Raw genomic sequence first — 18824 nt, 5'->3', positions numbered from 1 at the left:
TTCCAGTGGCCCTAATCCTCTTCCGTATTTTCCAGATGACGTTCAAGACACCACACGATTATGTTGTCAACTATTTCGTGCTCCATGACAGCCAGAGTCCTTCCATCAGAACAGCCCAAGGTTTTTGTTAGGTCATGGAAAACCTTTTTGGTCAGACCTGGAAGCCATTTTTGCTGGATTTTGATCGGCTCTCCTGTAAGATGATATAATTGACCTAAATTAAGCTTAAAATGTGAGTCTGCATAGAATTAATATAGATAATGTGTTTTAATTTAGTAACTGAAATACATGAACTTTTTAAGTAATCCATCTATTCTCTATCTTACACGTTTATCCGAAGAGAGGTCATGAGTGGTGCTGGTCCATCTCCAGCGGCGAACACACACACACACACACACACACTGAAGCCATTCCAGCTGATGTTATTCATCTGTTGTTTTGCAGATTGGACAGCTGCATCTTTGTCCCTTCGGTTTCAAATCATCCAGTTGGTCAAAACTGCAGCGGTACAAAAAGAAAGGAGCACATGTTGGCCTCTCTACACTGACTTCCGGTTGCAGGGTTCAATTTCATGTTACTTCGTTGTTTTTCAGTCCCTGAAAGTCGAGTATTTTATTTTATCTTGGCTTCCGTTAATTCAAGTTTCAGGAAAAGCCACAGGGCTCGGTTCAAAACGGATGGCGTCCCATCCAAAGTCTGAGTTCGAACCTTATTTGGTCACACTGAACATTTTTATTGCACGTTGTCTTTGATTTTAGTTGAATTTGGTTCGTAAGACACTTTGTGCAACAGGAGTTGCTACATAAACAAACTTGGACTTGACATTTTGCCACATTATAACCACTTAGTTCTTATAGTTTTTTGTTGGATTTTAAGAGACAAACATCCAGTAGTGCATGGTTGAGGTTTTATGGCAGCATAATTTTTATAGCATAGCTGAGTATTTCACAAGAAAAAAAATGCAAGGTGGTCTGAAGTTAATCTATTAATTACAATAAACTTGAACATAATTACACGTTAACCTAGTAAAGTGAGCTTTGGTTTCCTGTACAGCTGGGATTTCAGCACCATCGTCAAACGTTGGAAAGTGGTAAGAGTGGAGAAAGGGGAAATGGCGCCCTCTGGTGTCAAGTATTTTGTTAGGAATTATTCATTTACGCTTTCCTGATTTCTGTTTTACCCACCATGTGTTCTGCCCTGGGCTAATCTTCATTCCTCTAACTGGATCTTTAACTTGTCAGCACTTAATCCGTTACAGAAAAACATGAAATAAAAAGCACACATTCCAGTCACAACACTGGTAGAATCACTTTTTATTCACTGGTCAGTCAGTTCTTTATGCAAACTTGGGTACAGAATGACTCAATCAGTTGACTGGGTTGCCATTACCATAACCGTACACTACAGAGTAAAACACCCTCCCACATTGTTAGTGCATCATCAGGTATATTTACATTCACCATAACAACTAATGTGCCAAGATTCTTTGAAAACAATGTCAGCAATTATTAAGGAATGTTTCCTGAGAACTACATTAGAAAAAGGCTTGATGCAATTAAATGTTCCTAGTTATCACTCAAGGAATGTCAAACATTAAACAAATCTCATGTTGAGAATGAAAGACATTGAGAGCAAAGGTTAACGTAGTTAGATTCTGCCCTCTTTCATTATTTCTTTACAGCTTCGTTGAAACGACTAACGAGACCAATATTTGAATATCAGATTAATTTAGATTGATAAGCACAAATCCATACGTTTTCCAAAAAATTCCCATCAAAATAAGGAAAATCCTCAAATCCAAAGGCACGTGTCGCAGTAAAGCAGAGCTCTTCCTGGTTCCATCACTGCTTTAAGACGGGCAGCTCCCTGGGCTTGAAGAAGGCCTGAGCCATTCCCATGGCAAAGATGTAAACTTTGGAGTCCACAATGATCTTCTCCCTCCGGATCAGGTCTGGGCAAAAAAATCAGGGTTAGCTACATTAACAGTAGCAGCTCAACAAATGTGTATATTAAATCAGTTTCACTCAAAAACTCAAACTTATGTTATCTAGCTTTGAGGGCTAAAACGATTTATCAGATTAATATAAAAAATTCTCAGCTCCATGCTAATTCACTGAGACGAATTTGAACGTGTTTCACGCCTGGGCTGAAGTCATTTTTTCGAAAACCTACCGTCGATTTTGCACTGGAACTCATCGAGTGGTAAAAGGATAACTTCGACAAACTCTGGAAAAGACGATTGAGGTCGGCGTGATGATTTGTGTCCAGAGAGAAAAATGCATTTGTGAAGAAAAAACAAGATGAAACTCACCTCCGTCACCTGGAAAAGAGCAGAGGAGAGCCAGGTTAAGTCACTGGAGGAGCTGAATGCTGCACAGAGTTTACAGGTGACCTATTGACCTGCATTGTTCCATGTTGGGATGAAGAGCTGGAGCATGAACTCAGCTCTTTATAGTATGAAACAGATTTTTAAATGAAGCTGGACTGCCGGATGATGAGCTAATGGGTCCACCTGTTGCATGTTAAAACAGGCAACGCTTTGCAGCAACTCAAAGCAGTTGCTTCTGTGTTTGGCATCGTATTTATGCAGGTGACCAAATTTTGAGCCGACTTTCAGACAGGTGACATCATATCTCCCTCAGTTGCTATAGCAATAATTAATTTTATTTGTCTAGGTCATGTGGCAGCAATAAGCCTAAATCATCACTTTATGTTGACAGTTGATGTTCCCCCAACGTGGTGCTATGCATTATGGGTAAAGTAATTTTTCCTGTAAGTCTCCAGATTCATTTAGAGCTAACTTTTGCAGACTGATGTCGTGCTGCCATGTGGTCAGAAAAGTGCAAGAAGTCCTGTTTTTATAGTAAATGTCTGACTTCCTGATTAATTCAGTATAGAAATTAAGAAGCAACAACTTCCTGACTCTGAAAGGCAGCAGCAGGATTCATTTTAAACATCTCAGGTTAGATCTAAATATTAAGCTTCACACTAGCACCACTTACTGGTCAATTATATTTTGCTTTTTAATGTCTAAACTTGTACTAATGAAGGATTTTAATGGAAAATCTCTTGAGTTTGTTTTCAGTTGTATTAGTAGAAAGCCTGGGAATGACCATAGAAAATAAATAGATGCAATGTTTATTGACAATCTGTGATTTCTGGCTAGAAATGTGAGAAAGTTCTCTGCAGAAACACAACAAAACTAACCTAAAACAAGAAAAACAGTCAGAAAAAAATGTGGGTTCAACTATAAATAACATTTTCCAAATTTAGACTTTTAGCCAAATGTTAGATTGCAAATTCAAGTATTGTCAAGAATTCAAGAACCCGTTCAGAACCTGAAAAAAGTATGTATGTAGGGTTGGAGTTTTTGTTAAACTCAAACATACGTTTTGTTTCAGCAAACATTTCAGATTTTAAATTCCTTAGCTTCTTCAGTCACCTTAGAATTAAAGTTCTTCTTCTCTTTTTTGGCCTTTAATATGAATGTTTTAAGTGTTTTTAAAACCCCTGCTCACATTTGTTTTAATTTTTTTGCAGAAGTTTCTTGTTGAAATGTCATTTTATTTCCATATATTTATTGTTTTGACTGAGGAAACCTTTGAATACGAGAGTTTCTGGGTTGTCAGTTTATAACCGTTTGACTGTTGGTGTGTTTGTGGACCAGTGTGTCCTCACCCAGCTGCTGTGTGGGGTGGATGTTCTCCACATCGTCTCCGTTGATGTTGACCAGGGCGATCTGGGTGGTGCAGTTGGACAGCCCGGGGTCCAGGCAAGTCACTGCAGTCACAACATGCAACCGTCATCCCACTCCCACCGGCTTCAGATAAGATAGAGGAGCTACTGCAATCAGATCCACATCACTGTGTAGAAATACCTGGAGTCACTCCCACCACTTCCCCTTTGTAGCCGGTTTCCTCCTTCAGCTCCCTCAGCGCAGCCACTGCTGCCGTTTCCCCTTCATCAATCAGTCCTGAACACAGCACAGCCAGAAACATTCCAAACTTTACAGCATGGGACGGGGGGCAGGTTAGTTAACGGGACAGATTTATTACAGAGGCCTAAAATGTGGAGGGTTTTGGTTTGTTGGAACGGGACCTGCTGGAAACTCCAAGGTGCTGCCTCCCATTGGAGGACGGAACTGCTTCACCATGACGACGCAGTCTTTATGGAGCGTCCGTTTCAGCAACGCGATGATTCCTACTCCGTCTGCCTCCGTGTTGCTCCTCCTGGTCGTCCGTTTCGCCGTCTCCCAGGTTCTTGGAGTTTGCAAACACAGACAGGAAGAAACACCATGAGCCACTGATTCACTTCTTAAAGGGGAAGTAGTATTTATTTTCCAGCCACATAGTGCCAGTTTATAGCACAATCAAGTAACCATGTTACCAACTGAAGTTTAAGGACTTCAGTTGTTATAGAAATCCTCTATGTATCAGATAAAACTTAAGAGATTTGATTTGTAATTTAACACCTTGAATTGGGTCTCTGTCCCTTTAATAAACTCCGCCTCCAAGCAGTCATCACAACACGGCTCCTCTATGCACGCTTTAACAACGTTTTTACCAGCATTTCACTGAGAAGTAGCTCCTCTATAATGATGTGCAGTTCCACCAGGTGTTTGCTAATCGATGCTGGCTAGTCTAAAGGAGCTGAGTGGGGGAGTCACTGGGAGGGCTGCTATACAAGGCGGAAGCTCAGAAACCTGGAAACTGCAGCTTTCAAGAGGAGCTCTGTCTTGAAGGCGGGGCTAGGTCCACCCAGGCGTTTTACACAGCTGAGTGGTTGAAATGGAGATTAAAGAATTTCTCAAATACGCCTGAAAGAAACAAGGCAACACTTCTAGTATGTTTTTGGTGAGGGAATAACACCATCACATGATGAAAAGCTGAAAAAAAAAGTCGATTTCATATAATAATGGCCCTGGAAAGCATATATGAAGGCTTGAGCACCACCTGGTGTTTCCTGCAGGGTCCAGGTATGTGGTCTGTTCCAGCTTCACCCATTTCCCTTCTGCCAACACCTGCATCACAAACGGTTGGTAAGACAACAGGCAGAATGAACAGTTTGCTCTCATTTAACTCATTCAATGTTTTCTTCCATTAAACTAAAAGCAACTTATTAGGATTTTATGAGATCACAATGCGTTGTACATAAACACCACTGGCTGGTAGCTCCACTATTATCCACTTAATATCAGTCTGTTATACTTGTGTTACTCCTTTAAGAGCAGAATCGCAAAAGGTGATCATTTGTGCAATGCGTTATCATTTCAAAACTTTTTCATGAACTGAACTCCCTTAAGAATCGCAGGACTTTATATGGATTAATAGAGACTTTCTTAACTACCCATATCTTGATGTGGGTAGAGTATTTGCAGTTCAGGAAAAAAAGTACAACAATGTATGAGTACCACCAAGAAATAATGTGAGCCAAGTTCATACCACTGATTGCAAACTCTTCTCCATCTCGTCAAAATGCTAAATAACGGTGGCCCGACATATTGCCTGCTAGGCTACATGTACTGTCAGTCTTATTTGAAATTAAAACCTGCATTTATCAGTTTCAGTAACATGCTGTGTCAAGTGATAAATTAATAAAATTGTTTTAATGTTCAGCACTGCATAGGAATATTCCAGATCTTTGCGTAGCTCTGTATTAGAGCGAAATAACAAAAATTGTTTAACTGATGACCTTTTTTTTAATTGTATTCAGCAGAATAATTGTTGCTCTTCTTGTTTTAAGTAGTTACATCTTGTTACACATTCTTGTTTGAAACTGGGTGATGGGGCTGTGGTAGCTCATCAATAATTGGGGTCCTCAAATCAGGTCCTGCCCAGGGCCCCAGTCAATCTTGGGTCAGCCCTGTTAAAATACGTCTGAATGCTGAATATTAAGTTATTTTAATGACCTTAAACACTAGAGTCCCCCCCGCCCCCCAAAAAAACCCTCTTATTTCATAAAACTTTCTGAAATGACTGGTCAGGACTTTTCTAGTTTAAACATTCTTAATTATAATTATGTAATATTCACCACATTAAAATTTTACTGCATTGATAAACACAACTGTTAAAAACAATTACAACTACTTCCTATTTGTCGTATAGTATCAGAAAAACTCAACAAACCTCTTCTTTGATTATATGTGGTGTTGTTGTCACTTTAGGGTCCTCGGGGTTGCTCATTTTCACTATAAAAAATGCAGGAACGTCCAGTCAGAAAGCCTGTACAAAATTAGTCTACTGTTAATTATATGTGTAAGCAAACATCGTTTAAAAACCGTAAGTTGCATTTTAAAGCAATTTTAGACAGTCCTAAGTTACCCAGTTAGCTGCAACAACACAACAAAAACTGTCAATTTGTCCCCGTTTATTCAACATTATTCTGGTTCAGACCGGTTTTCTGTCCGTTAAGCAGAAGCTGTAAGCTCTGTAGTTGAAAGTGGCCCAAGGCTTCGTAGTCTGCTTATTTTAAGCATTATATTTTCCTTTCAACTAAAAGAAACTAAACTTAACTCACGTGAAATCCCAGCCGTGCTTAACTAGCAGGGTAAAGAGGGTAAAGTTGTAGTGATGAGTCACTCTGACACCACTTCCTGTTGAAGGGAAAACGTCATAGACGAGTTTTTTTTTTCTTATTTATCTGATTTTTTTTTTTTTTTTTTAAATGTCGAAACTTAAGTTATAGCAAAAACATATTTTAACAATAAATTTTAAAGTGTTCTCAATTTTGCTGAACTTTTCTTGGTAGATAAAGACATCATCACATAATGTGATGCTCTTTTAGATTAGTAAATGAAAACAGATATAGCCAAGAGAAGCATTGGATAATCATTTAAGCTCTTCATTTTCTGTTTAAATCAAAGCTGCTGACCATATCAGCGACTCAGAAGAACATTTTTTCTTTTATCTGTTTTAAAAATATATCACAGATTTTTACTTTTTTTCCTTTCAATTTTAAAAGATCTAAATTGGCTACATACAGGAAATAGTAAAGTAATAAAATATTTTTGAGAATTATTCCTCTAATGTATTTATAAGAAATAGTTAATAATAAAATTGTTTTTGTTTTATTTTGTTGCAATTGTAATTTTCTTAGTAAAAAAAATGCAGTTTAAAAAGTTTAAAAATAAATCATCACACTAATAAACGATCTATGTTGCGTGTACGCAGTCATTTTACGTCCTTGTGTGCATCTCCAAAATAGCTCCTCCGAGAAAAAGGAAAACATTTCACACAATGCACAGTTTTCTAAGTTAAATAGATATAAACTGTTGTATTTAAACGAATGGGAACATTTTTTTGATATTTTGAGACTGTAAACGAATTTTGGAGACCATGGCAATTTTAAAACGGTCGAAGGATTCGGAGGACATTTAGCGACGGACATGTTTCCTTCTCAGGATCTTACAGCATGAAGAAGGAGCAAGTTGTCCACTGTCAGTTCTCTGTTTGGTATCCGATATTTAAGAAGCACACAATAAAAAGGTAAACGCCAACGGTTTAGTCGGAAAACAGGCTGGGAGCGGTTTCTTGTTTCTGTTACTGTAAAAAACGACTAACGTCAGCAACAAGACACATTTACACAGCTGTAACCTCTGTTTTGTTTGTGTTATTAAATATTTGTCCAGCTCAGGTTAGATTCTCCTAACCTCCCTCTGCTTTCATTATCTGTTTCTGATTAATTTATGTCTCGTTTCTCAGTCTGATCCTTCCACTGCCTCAGAATGTAATAGACTATTTACTGGACGATGGGACGCTGGTAGTCTCTGGAAGGTATGAAATCACACAAACACACACACACACACACACACACACACACACACACAAAAATCTACAACCAGAAATAGAACAGTTCCCGGAATGGAAAGTGGACTGGTGCATGTTTTCATTAACAATGGTGCTGAGCTTTACTTGGAACTGCAGACAAGTAAAAGTCCAAATGGGGATCAGAAACAACATAAACAATTATCGAAAATGTTTTGTAGAGGATAATTATTTATATCTAAATGCTTCTATAAACTATATTCTTAAATCTTCCTGTGATTGAAATCAGCTCATTTTAACATTTCTTTCTTTTTTAATAACCTTTAAAGGTTAAACATTAACTAAACATGTCATAATAAGCAATTAAAATTTGCTTATGAAAATAAATGAAAATTAGTTCAATAATTTCCTTTCTGATTAATATATTTTTGATGAGCAATTTTATTCACAGAGGCCTGATCAGTTTTATTTTATTTTTTTTCAGTTAGGTGTGATTTTTATATTCATTTTATGTATTATTTTTGGTTGTGTTTTATTGTAGACATTTAAAATATCAGAATTAGCCTTTATTTTCATTGCAACGAAATTTGTTTCAGTTCAGCCCATCCAAAAAACAAAAAGACAAATAACATAAGACATGGGTAGAATTGGTGTACTTTAGGCTGCAGCCATCACAGGAAGAATATTTTCCTGTTCCAGTGTTAAGTGCTATTTAGAAAATTAAAGATTATTTGTCCTTGAACTTTCATTATTACATTTGCTATCGTGACAGGCCTGGTGTTCGCTGATTGGAAGAAAAATCTGACAGTTTGTAGTTTCTGACAAGTTACTGTCTGTTTAGGGTTCATCAAGCTAAAAATTGTTTGAGTTTTACCGAAGAAAAAAAACAAAAAAACTAGCCATCTTTATCTGTACAGCTAGTCGTAGATCTATGCATGAACAATATCTAGTGAGACAGTGGCGAGGTGTGCCGTAACAGTGATGGATATCTTCTTCAGCAAGTCATTTGCGTGTCCTGCCGTGTTTACAGGTGAGGTCAGGCAGAGATCCTGGTGGACTTTTCTATTTACAGATGACATTGTGATGTATATGGACAGTAGGGAGTGGCAGAAAGAGAACCTGGAGAAGTGCTAGTTTGCTCTGAAAAGAAGGAAAATGAAAGTGTGTAGAAGACAACAGGTGGAACAGGTTCTGGATCTGGCTTGGAGTTTAATTCAAACCTTAAATTTTACACTAGCGCTCCTCCTTTTGTCTCCCCAGTGATCACAACTCTCAGCCGATACAAACCAACAACAGCGAGTCAGATGCTGAGGAAGACATACAGGTAAGGTCACTTTGAGAATGGAGAAACTTCACTCATCATCCGATTCAGCTTTTGTGAGGGAAAAGAGGTTAGCTTGTTATCACAGTTAGAAGTTAGCACAGAGTGTACTCTCAGCTGAATGTGGTCTGCTAAAGTTTACAACGAGTGAAAAATGAAGCATTAATCAGCACATTTTGAAACCTGATGGTTTTTCAGGATAATTTCAAGTTCAGTTCAGGACTTTTGTTCACTTTGCACTGGAGCCGTCTCTGTTTCAACATCGACTGGTCAATACAGATGAAAGCACCTCTTCTCCACCAATCAAATTAAAGGAAATGAAGAAACTATCCCATAAGCAGAGAAGAGTCTGATCCTTTTGTCTCCCAACAGAATGTCTGTCAGAAAATGAACTTTTACAACAGCTCCTGCTGGACCGAATAGGTTTTTACCCAACTCAGTGCAAAGTGCTCTCTGAAATTTTCTGTGCATTTGGAAACATGAATTAGCACAATCATACATTATTTTGGTATAAAAACATTAGTAAATAAACAGAATGTTAGGCTACATAGTGCAGTTAATGGCTATCACTGAGGAAAGAAAGTAAATTAAGTCTACAGCACCATATGTTATGTTATGCTTTATGTTTTGATCTTTAAATTTGGACCATCTGGCCATTTGTGTGTATCTGGGTTGGTCAAAAATATTAATTTAGATTTGGTGGACGACTGTATAAATGACTATTATACACAATCACAGCAACATGCTGCCACCACATGTTTGAATTTCTCTTCCACAGACATTAAAATCTAATTTATTTTCCCGCTGATTCCCACTCTTTCATATTTCCGTTGCTTCTCTACTCCCCTCTAGTGGTCGGATGACGAGACGACAGCGATAGCCACTGTAAGTAGTTCAGTGGACGTGTTTTCTTGTTGGAATGTTCGTCTCATCCGGATGAAGGAACATGGAAGATTTTCTGGATTTATTTCACAAAAATGTTTTTAAGTTGAACTTATGTTGAAATGCTACTATTGAAAAGAATAGTGCATCATTGTCTACCTATACCTACTGAGTGTATTTTGCTTATATAATTATTATATAATTATAATATAATTGTGATGCCTTTTCCAAGGCTCCCGAATTCCCAGAATTCACTTCTACAGTCCTGGAGGCCATCAACGCCCTGGGTGGGTGTGTCTTCCCCAAACTCAACTGGAGCGCTCCCCGGGTAAAACACACACAGACGACTGAGCCTGCTAATGTAGCGAAGCATCCGGTAAAGCTTCTGTCACCTGTGACCTCTGACAGGACGCCAACTGGATCGCTCTGAACAGCTCGCTGGAGTGCCGCAGCCTCAGCGACGTCTTCCTGCTCTTCAAAAGCTCCGACTTCATCACACACGACCTCACGCAGCCGTAAGACCGCACCCGGTTGTTCTCCCTATTGGAAAAGCATTACAAAATTATTTTTTGTTGTTATGTAAATCTTTGGGGGGTGTGGGGGGGAATTATACAGCCCCTGAAATTTAATTTTTTCTAAGTTATATTAGAATTTAGTCTGCTATAAACCCCATGTTTTATTTTTATTTCTGCTTTAATTGTTTTTTTGTTTTTTTACAGTGGTTTTGTGTCCGTCTTCCCCTGTGATCTTTGGTAGATACAGCTCTGGAAAAAATTAAGAGACCACATAAGATTATTAATTTCTCTGATTCTACTCTTTATAGGCATGTGTTTGAGTAAGATATACATTTTTCTTTTATTCTATGAACTACTGACAACACGTCTCCCGAATTCTCCAGCAAAAACTTTGTATTTATTTGCAGAAAATGAAAAATGGTCAAAATAACAAAGAAGATGCAGTGCTTTCAGATCTCAAATAATGCAAAGAAAACATGTTAATATTCATTTAGAAACAATAAAACTAAAGTTTTAACTCAGGAAGAGTTCAGAAATAAGTATTTGGTGGAATAACCAGGAGGTTTTCAGTGGGCTTGGCTCTTCATTTTTTCCAGAGCTGTATGTTCTGCTGTTACTGGCAGTTATACCAATTTGATATATTTTTGCTAAGTGTATTAGTTACAGAGAAATATTTAATATATATTGTCTAGAAAGATTATTTAAATATGAAATAGTTGTTGACATTTGTTTTACATGTTTTTATACTGTTTTTCTGCTGAATAAAAAGTTAGAAAAAAAAACACTGCACAGCTGTGCACCATGGCAACCCTCAGAAACTACAGGAAGATATGAGGACTCGAGACAACAGCATAACATAAGTGGAAAAAGCTGAAATATGAATTTTATGAATCCTTCTCTTGGAAAATCAATGTAAAGTGAAGACCACTGCTAGCTAAACCGCTAACTAGCCTTGGCGCAATTTGCTTTGCAGGTTCCTCCACTGCAGTGACCAGGACTCTCCAGATCCAGTCATCAGTTATGAGGTACTTTAGTTTTCATTTGGAAATATGTTTTGATATTTCAGCTCCAGTGTATTCATATGTAGGAGGCTTTTTTAATACACACAAAAACACTTATAGCAGCAGGTTGATTTAAAAAACACAAATCACTTCTGAAAATTGAAAAGAATTAATTTTCTAAAAAAAAAAAAAAAAAATCCCTTTTTTTCCCTTTTGTGGAAAAAAGAAAGGACAGTCTCTGAGTTGTCAGGTTATAAATAGCCCAACATTAAAAGTCCTGATCAGGTTCTTAAATGTGCTTAAATACAGAAACACAGAGGAGATTCTACTCCTTCATTTTTATTCATTTTTGTGTCATTATTGATAAAAATTCAATATTTCATAGGAACTTGAATGTAGCAAGAATGAAAAGCTAGAAGCTAGTCTAAATGCAGCATGGAGACCAGTTGGTATACATTTATGTTGAATCATAAATGTCAACAGCGCCGTCATACTTAATGCTGATTAGTTAGTATTTTTGAATTAAGGCTGTAACAATTAATCTCGATTAATCGTCCAAGAAAAAAAAGTCAGCTAATTTACCAATTAATTGCTAACTGCTAAAATGCATTTGCTGAAAGAACAACACACAAAAATATACACATTTCTTTAAGATTTAAAAAATGATTTTCTGTAAATATGTTCACCCAGAACTTCTCAAGTGGGATAGTTTTAGGATCACATGATTCAAAATCTCTAAAAAAGAAAAAAAAGATCTCCTAATAAGCACCTTTTGCTTTATTAATAAAAAAAAATCAGATTAACTCTACACTGTATCAATGAGTCAAGCAGAAAGGACTGAGCTCTTCACATGCTAAAAATTGTTTAGATGCATTATATTTATATTCATTAGGCTTTAGTGACTACATGAAAAATCTGCAGAATGTACAAATGTTTTCTCCGACTAATCGTCATAATAATCGATTAACTAAAAATAATCGTTAGTTGCATCCCTGGTTTAGATGGTAACGGTTGGTGTCCTTGTGTCCTCAGCTGGTGTTGAGGAAGTGGGCGGAGCTAATTCCTGGCGGAGAGTTTCGCTGCTTCGTCAAAGAAAACAAACTGATTGGTAAGAAACGAACCCTCAGGCTCATAACTGCGGCATCCGGCAGATGTTTGGACGCTCTATGAGAAAAAAAAAATTGAATAACAATCAAAAGCATGAGTAGAAAGCGTCTTCTGCCGAAGCAGCATTTCGGTGTGCGCCTCCGAAAACTGGAGCGCGGGCCGAGTTTGAGCCTTGCCCTGTGTTCGGCGGGCTAATTATAAAATCCAATTTGAGCTGCGCTCACTGGCGTGTGTCTGCGCGATCCGGCAGCCGTCTCCCAGAGGGACTACACGCAGTACTACCAGCACATCCTGAAGCAGGAGCAGCACATCTCCCAGGCCATCCAGGACTTCTTCAGCCAGCACGTTCAGTACCGCTTCCTGGACGAAGACTGTGAGTCATTATTTATTCACGGCGATACAAATGAGCTAATTACGCGGATGGAGACGGGGGAGAGATTAATGAGTCTGGGTTCTTTCCTGTATTGGAATTTTAATATTTCATCTCAAACGGTTCCTTTGTTGTGTGAAAGTCAAGAAAACAGTGAAATAACGTCTCTGTCTTTTCTTCTTCTTCTCATTTCCAGTTGTGTTTGACGTGTACAGAGACAGCCAGGTAACTCTTTGATCTACTTTAGGAGACCTCTTGGACTTTTCCACATTTTGTCAAGATGCAAACACAAACTTTTGAGTTTTATGAAGGTTTTCAGCAATAGATTAACGGAAAGCAGCACCTAGTTGTACGCTGCAGGTTTTGTCCTTGATGATGCTAAATAAAATTCATTCAGGGCAACACATTGCCCTTTTTATATAAACCCCTGATATAAAAAAAGTTTGTTGGTTAAATGAAAGACTAACTTTTAATTCTATTTTTAAGTTTAAAAACACAAAAACCAAACAAAAAAAACCTATTCTGCATTTTTTTGCCCCCCTAAATTCTATATTTATGGAAAACAAAAACACTAAAAGTTTAGTCAGAGCTACAGTGGAAGGGTTTGAAGATGCATACGTCATATTTTAAATTGTTTTTCATTTTCTTGTGTTTGTTGCTTTTGTTTTATTTTGGATAGTTGAAATGTCTTCCAGGTTCAGCGTTCTTGTACCAAATCAAAGTTAATTGAAATTTGAGAGCCATTATTAAAATGTATTACTTAAAAATTATCTCAAAACAACAACATTATGGTTTATCATGATAATTTTCACCCTTTTCAGATGTAAATTTTCAAAACAACCATGTATTGTTTACCTCCTGATTCACAGTTTGGAACTTGGCTTGAATTCTTTTTGCATAAAAAACCCCAGTAGTGTTTGTAATGTGACTAAAGCTGAACAGGAAGCTTACGCACAGATTTTCTTTTATTTATTTTTTTTGCAGGGCAGGGTGTGGCTCATCGACCTGAACCCATTCGGAGAGGTGACCGACTCGCTGCTGTTCAGCTGGGACGAGCTGATGTCTGGAGAAGTCGTCGACCATCAGCAGCAGGTCAGCAAACCCACTTTTTACCCAAAGCGTACTGCTTTGGCGACACCGACCCGGATCCCTCCGTGACGGCTGGTTTGTGTGGCAGGACGGCCCGGCGTTCCGCTACACCACGAGCGAAGTGACGGTGCAGCCCAGTCCGTGTCTGAGCTACAGAATCCCGCGGGACTTCGTGGACCTGTCTGCCGGAGAGGACGCCTACAAGCTCATTGACTTTCTGAAACTGGTGGGTGATGGTGTCTGCACGTTAGAAAACACAACAGAGATATAATAAGAATTTAAAAGCAGTTTCCAAACTAGCTCAAAAGTTGCTTGTACACCAGTGCAGTATTGTGCAGGTGCTAAAGCTAAAGTGCTAATCCATTAACCCGCTAACTTGAATTTAAATTATATTTGCCCTTGAAAGAATACAACCCTCAAGCACCAATTTAATTTTGATATTATAATTTAAATGTTCTGTATTGACCTTAAATATTGTATTTACGTTTATATCTAGTTCTCTACAGTCTGTGTTTTATTTTGTTCCTGTATGCTTGTTGCGAAAAAAAGAAAACGTGAGGAGAGGAAATGGAACTGTTACACCCACTTCAAAATAAGAGCAGAAATATGAAAGTCTAACTGCCCGAGGAATTCAAAAAGGCCAAGAAAATTTAGTGTCCTGAATTTATTTGAAAAAATTAATTTAGGTGAAGCTAAATGCACTAAAAATTTTAAAAATGAGCAGAAGTGCTAAACAAAAAATTAGCGCCATTATTAGCATAATAGCAGAAGTGTGCCCACCTCTACCTAAAAAGAAAAAAGACAACTGATTAAATCTGATAAAAATTATTTGGAACTACTTTCTATTTTTTTTACTGCATCTTTTTTCTCTCCATTGTGAAAAACAAAATAGACCAACTAGTAAAGACGAATTAGACGCAGCTTTTTTCTATATGTGTGAAGTTCACCACCAGGTTGGGTTTTTTCTTATACATGTGCTCTGTACATTGCCTGATGTCTAATAATGTTTCATTCAGATCTTCTGCTTTCTACTTTGTTCAGACGAAGAGCCAGCAGGAGGAATCCGAAGAGGAGGAGGAGAATCCTCCACAGTGATGTCAGCTTTTTGTATAATGTGTGTGAAGAGACTCGTTTCCCCGCTGTCATTTATTTTTATAACATTTTCTTGTCCTCACGCTTCTCTGTACCACATCTTCTGAACCGAGTCACGGCTGAGAAACAGAACTTAAGTTACTGAATCATGCTAGCAACTCCTGGAGATCATATTTTTCTTTCAGGTTTTTCCTCTCCTCTGTAACTGTGGAGGGTCTCACTTGCCTGCTTTTATATATTGAAATGAGTGCATGTAGAAGGTATGAACAGTTGATGTGGAAAAAAGTAGAACACCCCAATAAATATTGACTTCTTCACACATTTGTTTTGTTTTTATCTCTGGGAGAGAAAGTGATATTAATGGGCTTAAACATTAAAAATTAACCTTGTTTTACTCATTATGTGTGTGCTTCATAGCTGAGGTAAAAGTTAGGATACCCTTATGAGATCCACATCTGGGATTTCACTTGGCCCAGAAAGTTTTCTTCTATTATGTTTTTGCACAGTCTCATTTTAAACACTTGGTCCCTGGACAGGTCCCCAAACCATGACACCATGTTTCAGTCGGTATAAGGTTTTTATTCATGCTGTATTTGGTTGCTGTTTTGTGCCCAACTGCTAGCATTTTAGACATATCTGTCCAAAGAACATGCCCAAACAATTAAGAAATTATATGCCTTTATTTTAAAAAAGAAAACTACTGACCTGTTTGTAAAATAATATAGTAATTTAGGGAAAGCTAAGTACGCTAAATGTTTTCAAAGTTAGCAAAATGTGCTGAAGTGCCCTGTTTTGGCTGGGAAACTCCTGTGTTTTACTCCCCTTTCCCGCTGGGCTCCCAACACCCGTACCCCCCAACTTACATTACTTTCCAACTGACTGTGACAGTAGCACCGTATTCTCAATCCAAAACTTGACAGGTATGCGCTAAATTAGCTCAGCTATTAGCAGAAGTGTTTCCACCTCTGTGTCCTTTTTTGACTACTTTTGTCAAAAGAAAAGTAATAGCAGTAATTTAGGGGAAGCTAAGTGTGTGCTAAACTTTTCCAAAGTTAGCAAAAGTCCTAAATTAGCTCTGCTATTTGTGGAACCATAACTTCTCAGCTTTTTAAAAGCGATTCTAAAATTATCAGGACCTATTTTGACTGCTGCCTCTTTTTTTTCTCACTGTGAAAAATGAAGTAAGCTAACTAGCAAAGATGCTACAATGGTAAGTTTGAGTGTCCTCATGTAGACTATTGTCTGTCCAGTGAGATGGCTGATTTAGACACTTTAAAACCATTACCTCCTTCTGCTGCAGCCTTCTGTCAATGTCTGAGGTGGAAATAAAATCAGGGAGAAATTTACTCCTGTACAAACATTGCATTATTCTGTTGGTTATCTGCATTGATGTTCTTTAATTTAAAATGAACCAGAGCATGTTCGCCTGTTTACCATTGAAACCTCTTAATCACTTAGTCATCTATAATTTATAATAATTTATCTCTTCTCCTGCACCTCGAATTCCCACCGAGCCCTTTCGACACACTCATTGCTCCCAGCTGCCTCGGGGCTGCTCTCGGTCAAGTCCCGAATCCCGATTCTTCCCACCATGCATTGCTGTGGACACAAGCTCCAAAAAAAAAAGAAAAAAAAATACATCACCCTCTCCCATTAAACTTCTTGTCATATTGACCGGCTGTTGGTCCAGCGGGCGCACTAAACAAGCGAATAAGAAATTGATTTAGCTTTTTACGTAACGCTTCTCATTATGCTGGGAGCTAAATGAGCTGTGCGCGCGTGGGACACGACTCCAGTCACCCCACCCAAGCTCCCCGCCTTTACTGGATTTATGGAGCAATCATTTGGCGAAGGAGGAAGTGAGGGAGTTGAGAGTCGCAGTACCTCAGGGGAACTGCTGTAGACACGCAGCCGTGTATGAGACACAACTCTTGTTAGTGCTCATTAGAGGGGGGGAAAAAAGGACATTTGCCAGCTAACGTGGCCCACAGTAATCTGGGAACCGGACAGGTTTGACTAGGACACCATGATAACGCATCACAACATTTTTTGGAAATCCTGAGCACATCGTGTTTTCAATCCATTTTAAAGGTCAGATTCTTGCCAGAGTTAGGCAGATGCAACTTAGATGATCCAATGACACAAGAACTGTCCCGAAATACATTGATAAAGTGTTCTTTTTTAGCAAACACTGTAATTACCAACCAGGTGCTAGTGATGAAAAGCATCCAGTGAATAATCACCACATACAGTAAAAGCAGATGGTGGAAAGACATCAGCAAAGACCTGAAAGACGGAATTCATAATACCCATCAGCGTGGGGAAGGGCGCATCTCAATAAATTAGAATATATCCAAAAAGTTTATTTCAGATGTTTAGTTTTTATGATTATTGCTTACAGCATTAATCAATTTGGGAGATGTGAATCCAACCAACTCTGGTCCACCTACGAACCTCTGCCTCAGTTCAGCTGAAGTGAACTGTTGCAGTTCGAATATGTGAATGCTAAGCAAAACGGAGAGACCAGCCAAAAGCTTGAAGCGCAAGGCATTCTGGGTAAATACAAGTAAAACAAAAGCTGGTCTAGTAGTCAGTGGGACAAATGAAGGAATCCTACAACCGCTCCAACCTCACTCTACCTCATGTTTGTTTACGTTTCTTGAAGAAGGAAGTTGCGCTCGGTGTCTTCTTCAGGGGTTTTCCTGTCGTTTCCTTCAGTGGTTCTCGGTGCAGCGCCACCACGGGCGAGGAGGGGAACCTTTTTCAAAGGGTTCGGGTCGTTTTGACACAGTGCCGTGTGAAAGTCAACCAGCTGAAAATGTGACAAATGTCGCAATTTTGGTCTCAAATTAAACGAAGTCTATTGGACTATCAGGTGTGAAAACAACTCTATTCTCCTGCTGATTAACAAACTGATTGAGAACATAACGCTCGTCGGGTAAAGTGTTGTTCTGTAAAGCTTCATCGCTGCCTCCCAGCGGACTTGTTTGTGTTTGTCTGGAGCTGCCAGGAATACGTCCTCTGCTTAACCCCTGCTCTCTGTTGACCTTCAGCCTGGATCTACCCATCCCAGCATCTCTCCTCTCCTCCTCTTCCCTCTGCAGCTGGGTAATCATCTTTCATCAGGGGGGGAGATGAGAGCTGCTGACTCATGGTAAAGGATTAGGATGAGCAGGAGGAAGAGATGGGTGGGTGGGGGTTGAGAGAGAGAGAGAGGAGTTTTCCGTGGCTGCTGCTTCGGCTGCCGCCGAGGAAGAGCTGCAGTAGTTTGCAGCCGGAATACTCATGAGGAGTTGCAACACATTGCCCCCCCCCCACCCTCTGCCCCTCTTCACTCCCTTCTTCTGCTGTTGTGTTTTCCTCCAGGATTCCACATGCACACAGATATAACAAGGCCAGAAGCTGGGTGTAGGCCGAGCTTTAGCCATGGCACGACCTCAGCTGGCCTGAGCCCACTCACCACCCCCCTTCATCAGCTTGCAGTTGTCGCAGAGCCTCTCTGCAAACTCCTGTCTTTGGTAACCCAGGTGAACATGCAGCTGCTGCAGCTGGGGTCCCTGCTAATCTCATGGGGTTTGGGGGGGGGGGGGTGAGGGTGAACTGTAGCGCCTTTGGGGGATTGCAGAAACTGTGAAGGATGCATGGCGGTTGTCAGCAAATTGGTGCATTGCGAATTTGCAGCTT

General features: G+C 39.0%; 2 protein-coding genes across 5 annotated transcripts; one reads left to right on the top strand and one right to left on the bottom strand.

The window, feature by feature from the left end:
- Positions 1-1296: 1296 nt before the first annotated feature.
- nudt5 (nudix (nucleoside diphosphate linked moiety X)-type motif 5) lies at positions 1297-6789 on the bottom strand. 3 transcript variants are annotated; one of them, XM_014976814.2, is made up of 9 exons: positions 6517-6789; positions 6126-6221; positions 4953-5020; positions 4099-4259; positions 3878-3973; positions 3679-3780; positions 2312-2320; positions 2173-2226; positions 1297-1951 (listed from the first exon to the last, which is right to left on the bottom strand). In XM_014976814.2, the coding sequence occupies exons 2-9, from the start codon at positions 6180-6182 to the stop codon at positions 1842-1844; spliced, it is 657 nt and encodes a 218-aa protein (XP_014832300.1). In that variant the 5' UTR covers positions 6183-6221; positions 6517-6789; the 3' UTR covers positions 1297-1841. The 3 variants fall into 3 exon arrangements, with proteins under 3 accessions (XP_014832300.1, XP_087859284.1, XP_087859283.1); XM_088003158.1 differs by having other exon boundaries at positions 2173-2320; positions 6126-6187; XM_088003157.1 differs by lacking the exon at positions 6517-6789 and adding an exon at positions 6321-6454 and having other exon boundaries at positions 2173-2320.
- Positions 6790-7293: 504 nt separating this feature from the next.
- cdc123 (cell division cycle 123 homolog (S. cerevisiae)) lies at positions 7294-15461 on the top strand. Of its 2 annotated transcripts, XM_014976838.2 has the most exons (13): positions 7304-7484; positions 7701-7772; positions 9024-9087; positions 9937-9969; positions 10199-10294; positions 10375-10481; positions 11455-11506; positions 12515-12590; positions 12840-12962; positions 13156-13184; positions 13944-14051; positions 14137-14274; positions 15090-15461. In XM_014976838.2, the coding sequence occupies exons 1-13, from the start codon at positions 7411-7413 to the stop codon at positions 15141-15143; spliced, it is 1026 nt and encodes a 341-aa protein (XP_014832324.1). In that variant the 5' UTR covers positions 7304-7410; the 3' UTR covers positions 15144-15461. The 2 variants fall into 2 exon arrangements, with proteins under 2 accessions (XP_087859282.1, XP_014832324.1); XM_088003156.1 differs by lacking the exon at positions 9937-9969 and having other exon boundaries at positions 7294-7484.
- The last annotated feature ends 3363 nt before the right edge of the window (positions 15462-18824 follow it).

The sequence above is a fragment of the Poecilia mexicana genome, unplaced genomic scaffold (genome assembly GCF_051168715.1).
Source record: "Poecilia mexicana isolate PSO_F unplaced genomic scaffold, ASM5116871v1 scaffold_23, whole genome shotgun sequence".
Classification (NCBI taxonomy): Eukaryota; Metazoa; Chordata; class Actinopteri; order Cyprinodontiformes; family Poeciliidae; genus Poecilia; species Poecilia mexicana.
This window is presented reverse-complemented; position numbering and strand designations above follow the sequence as displayed.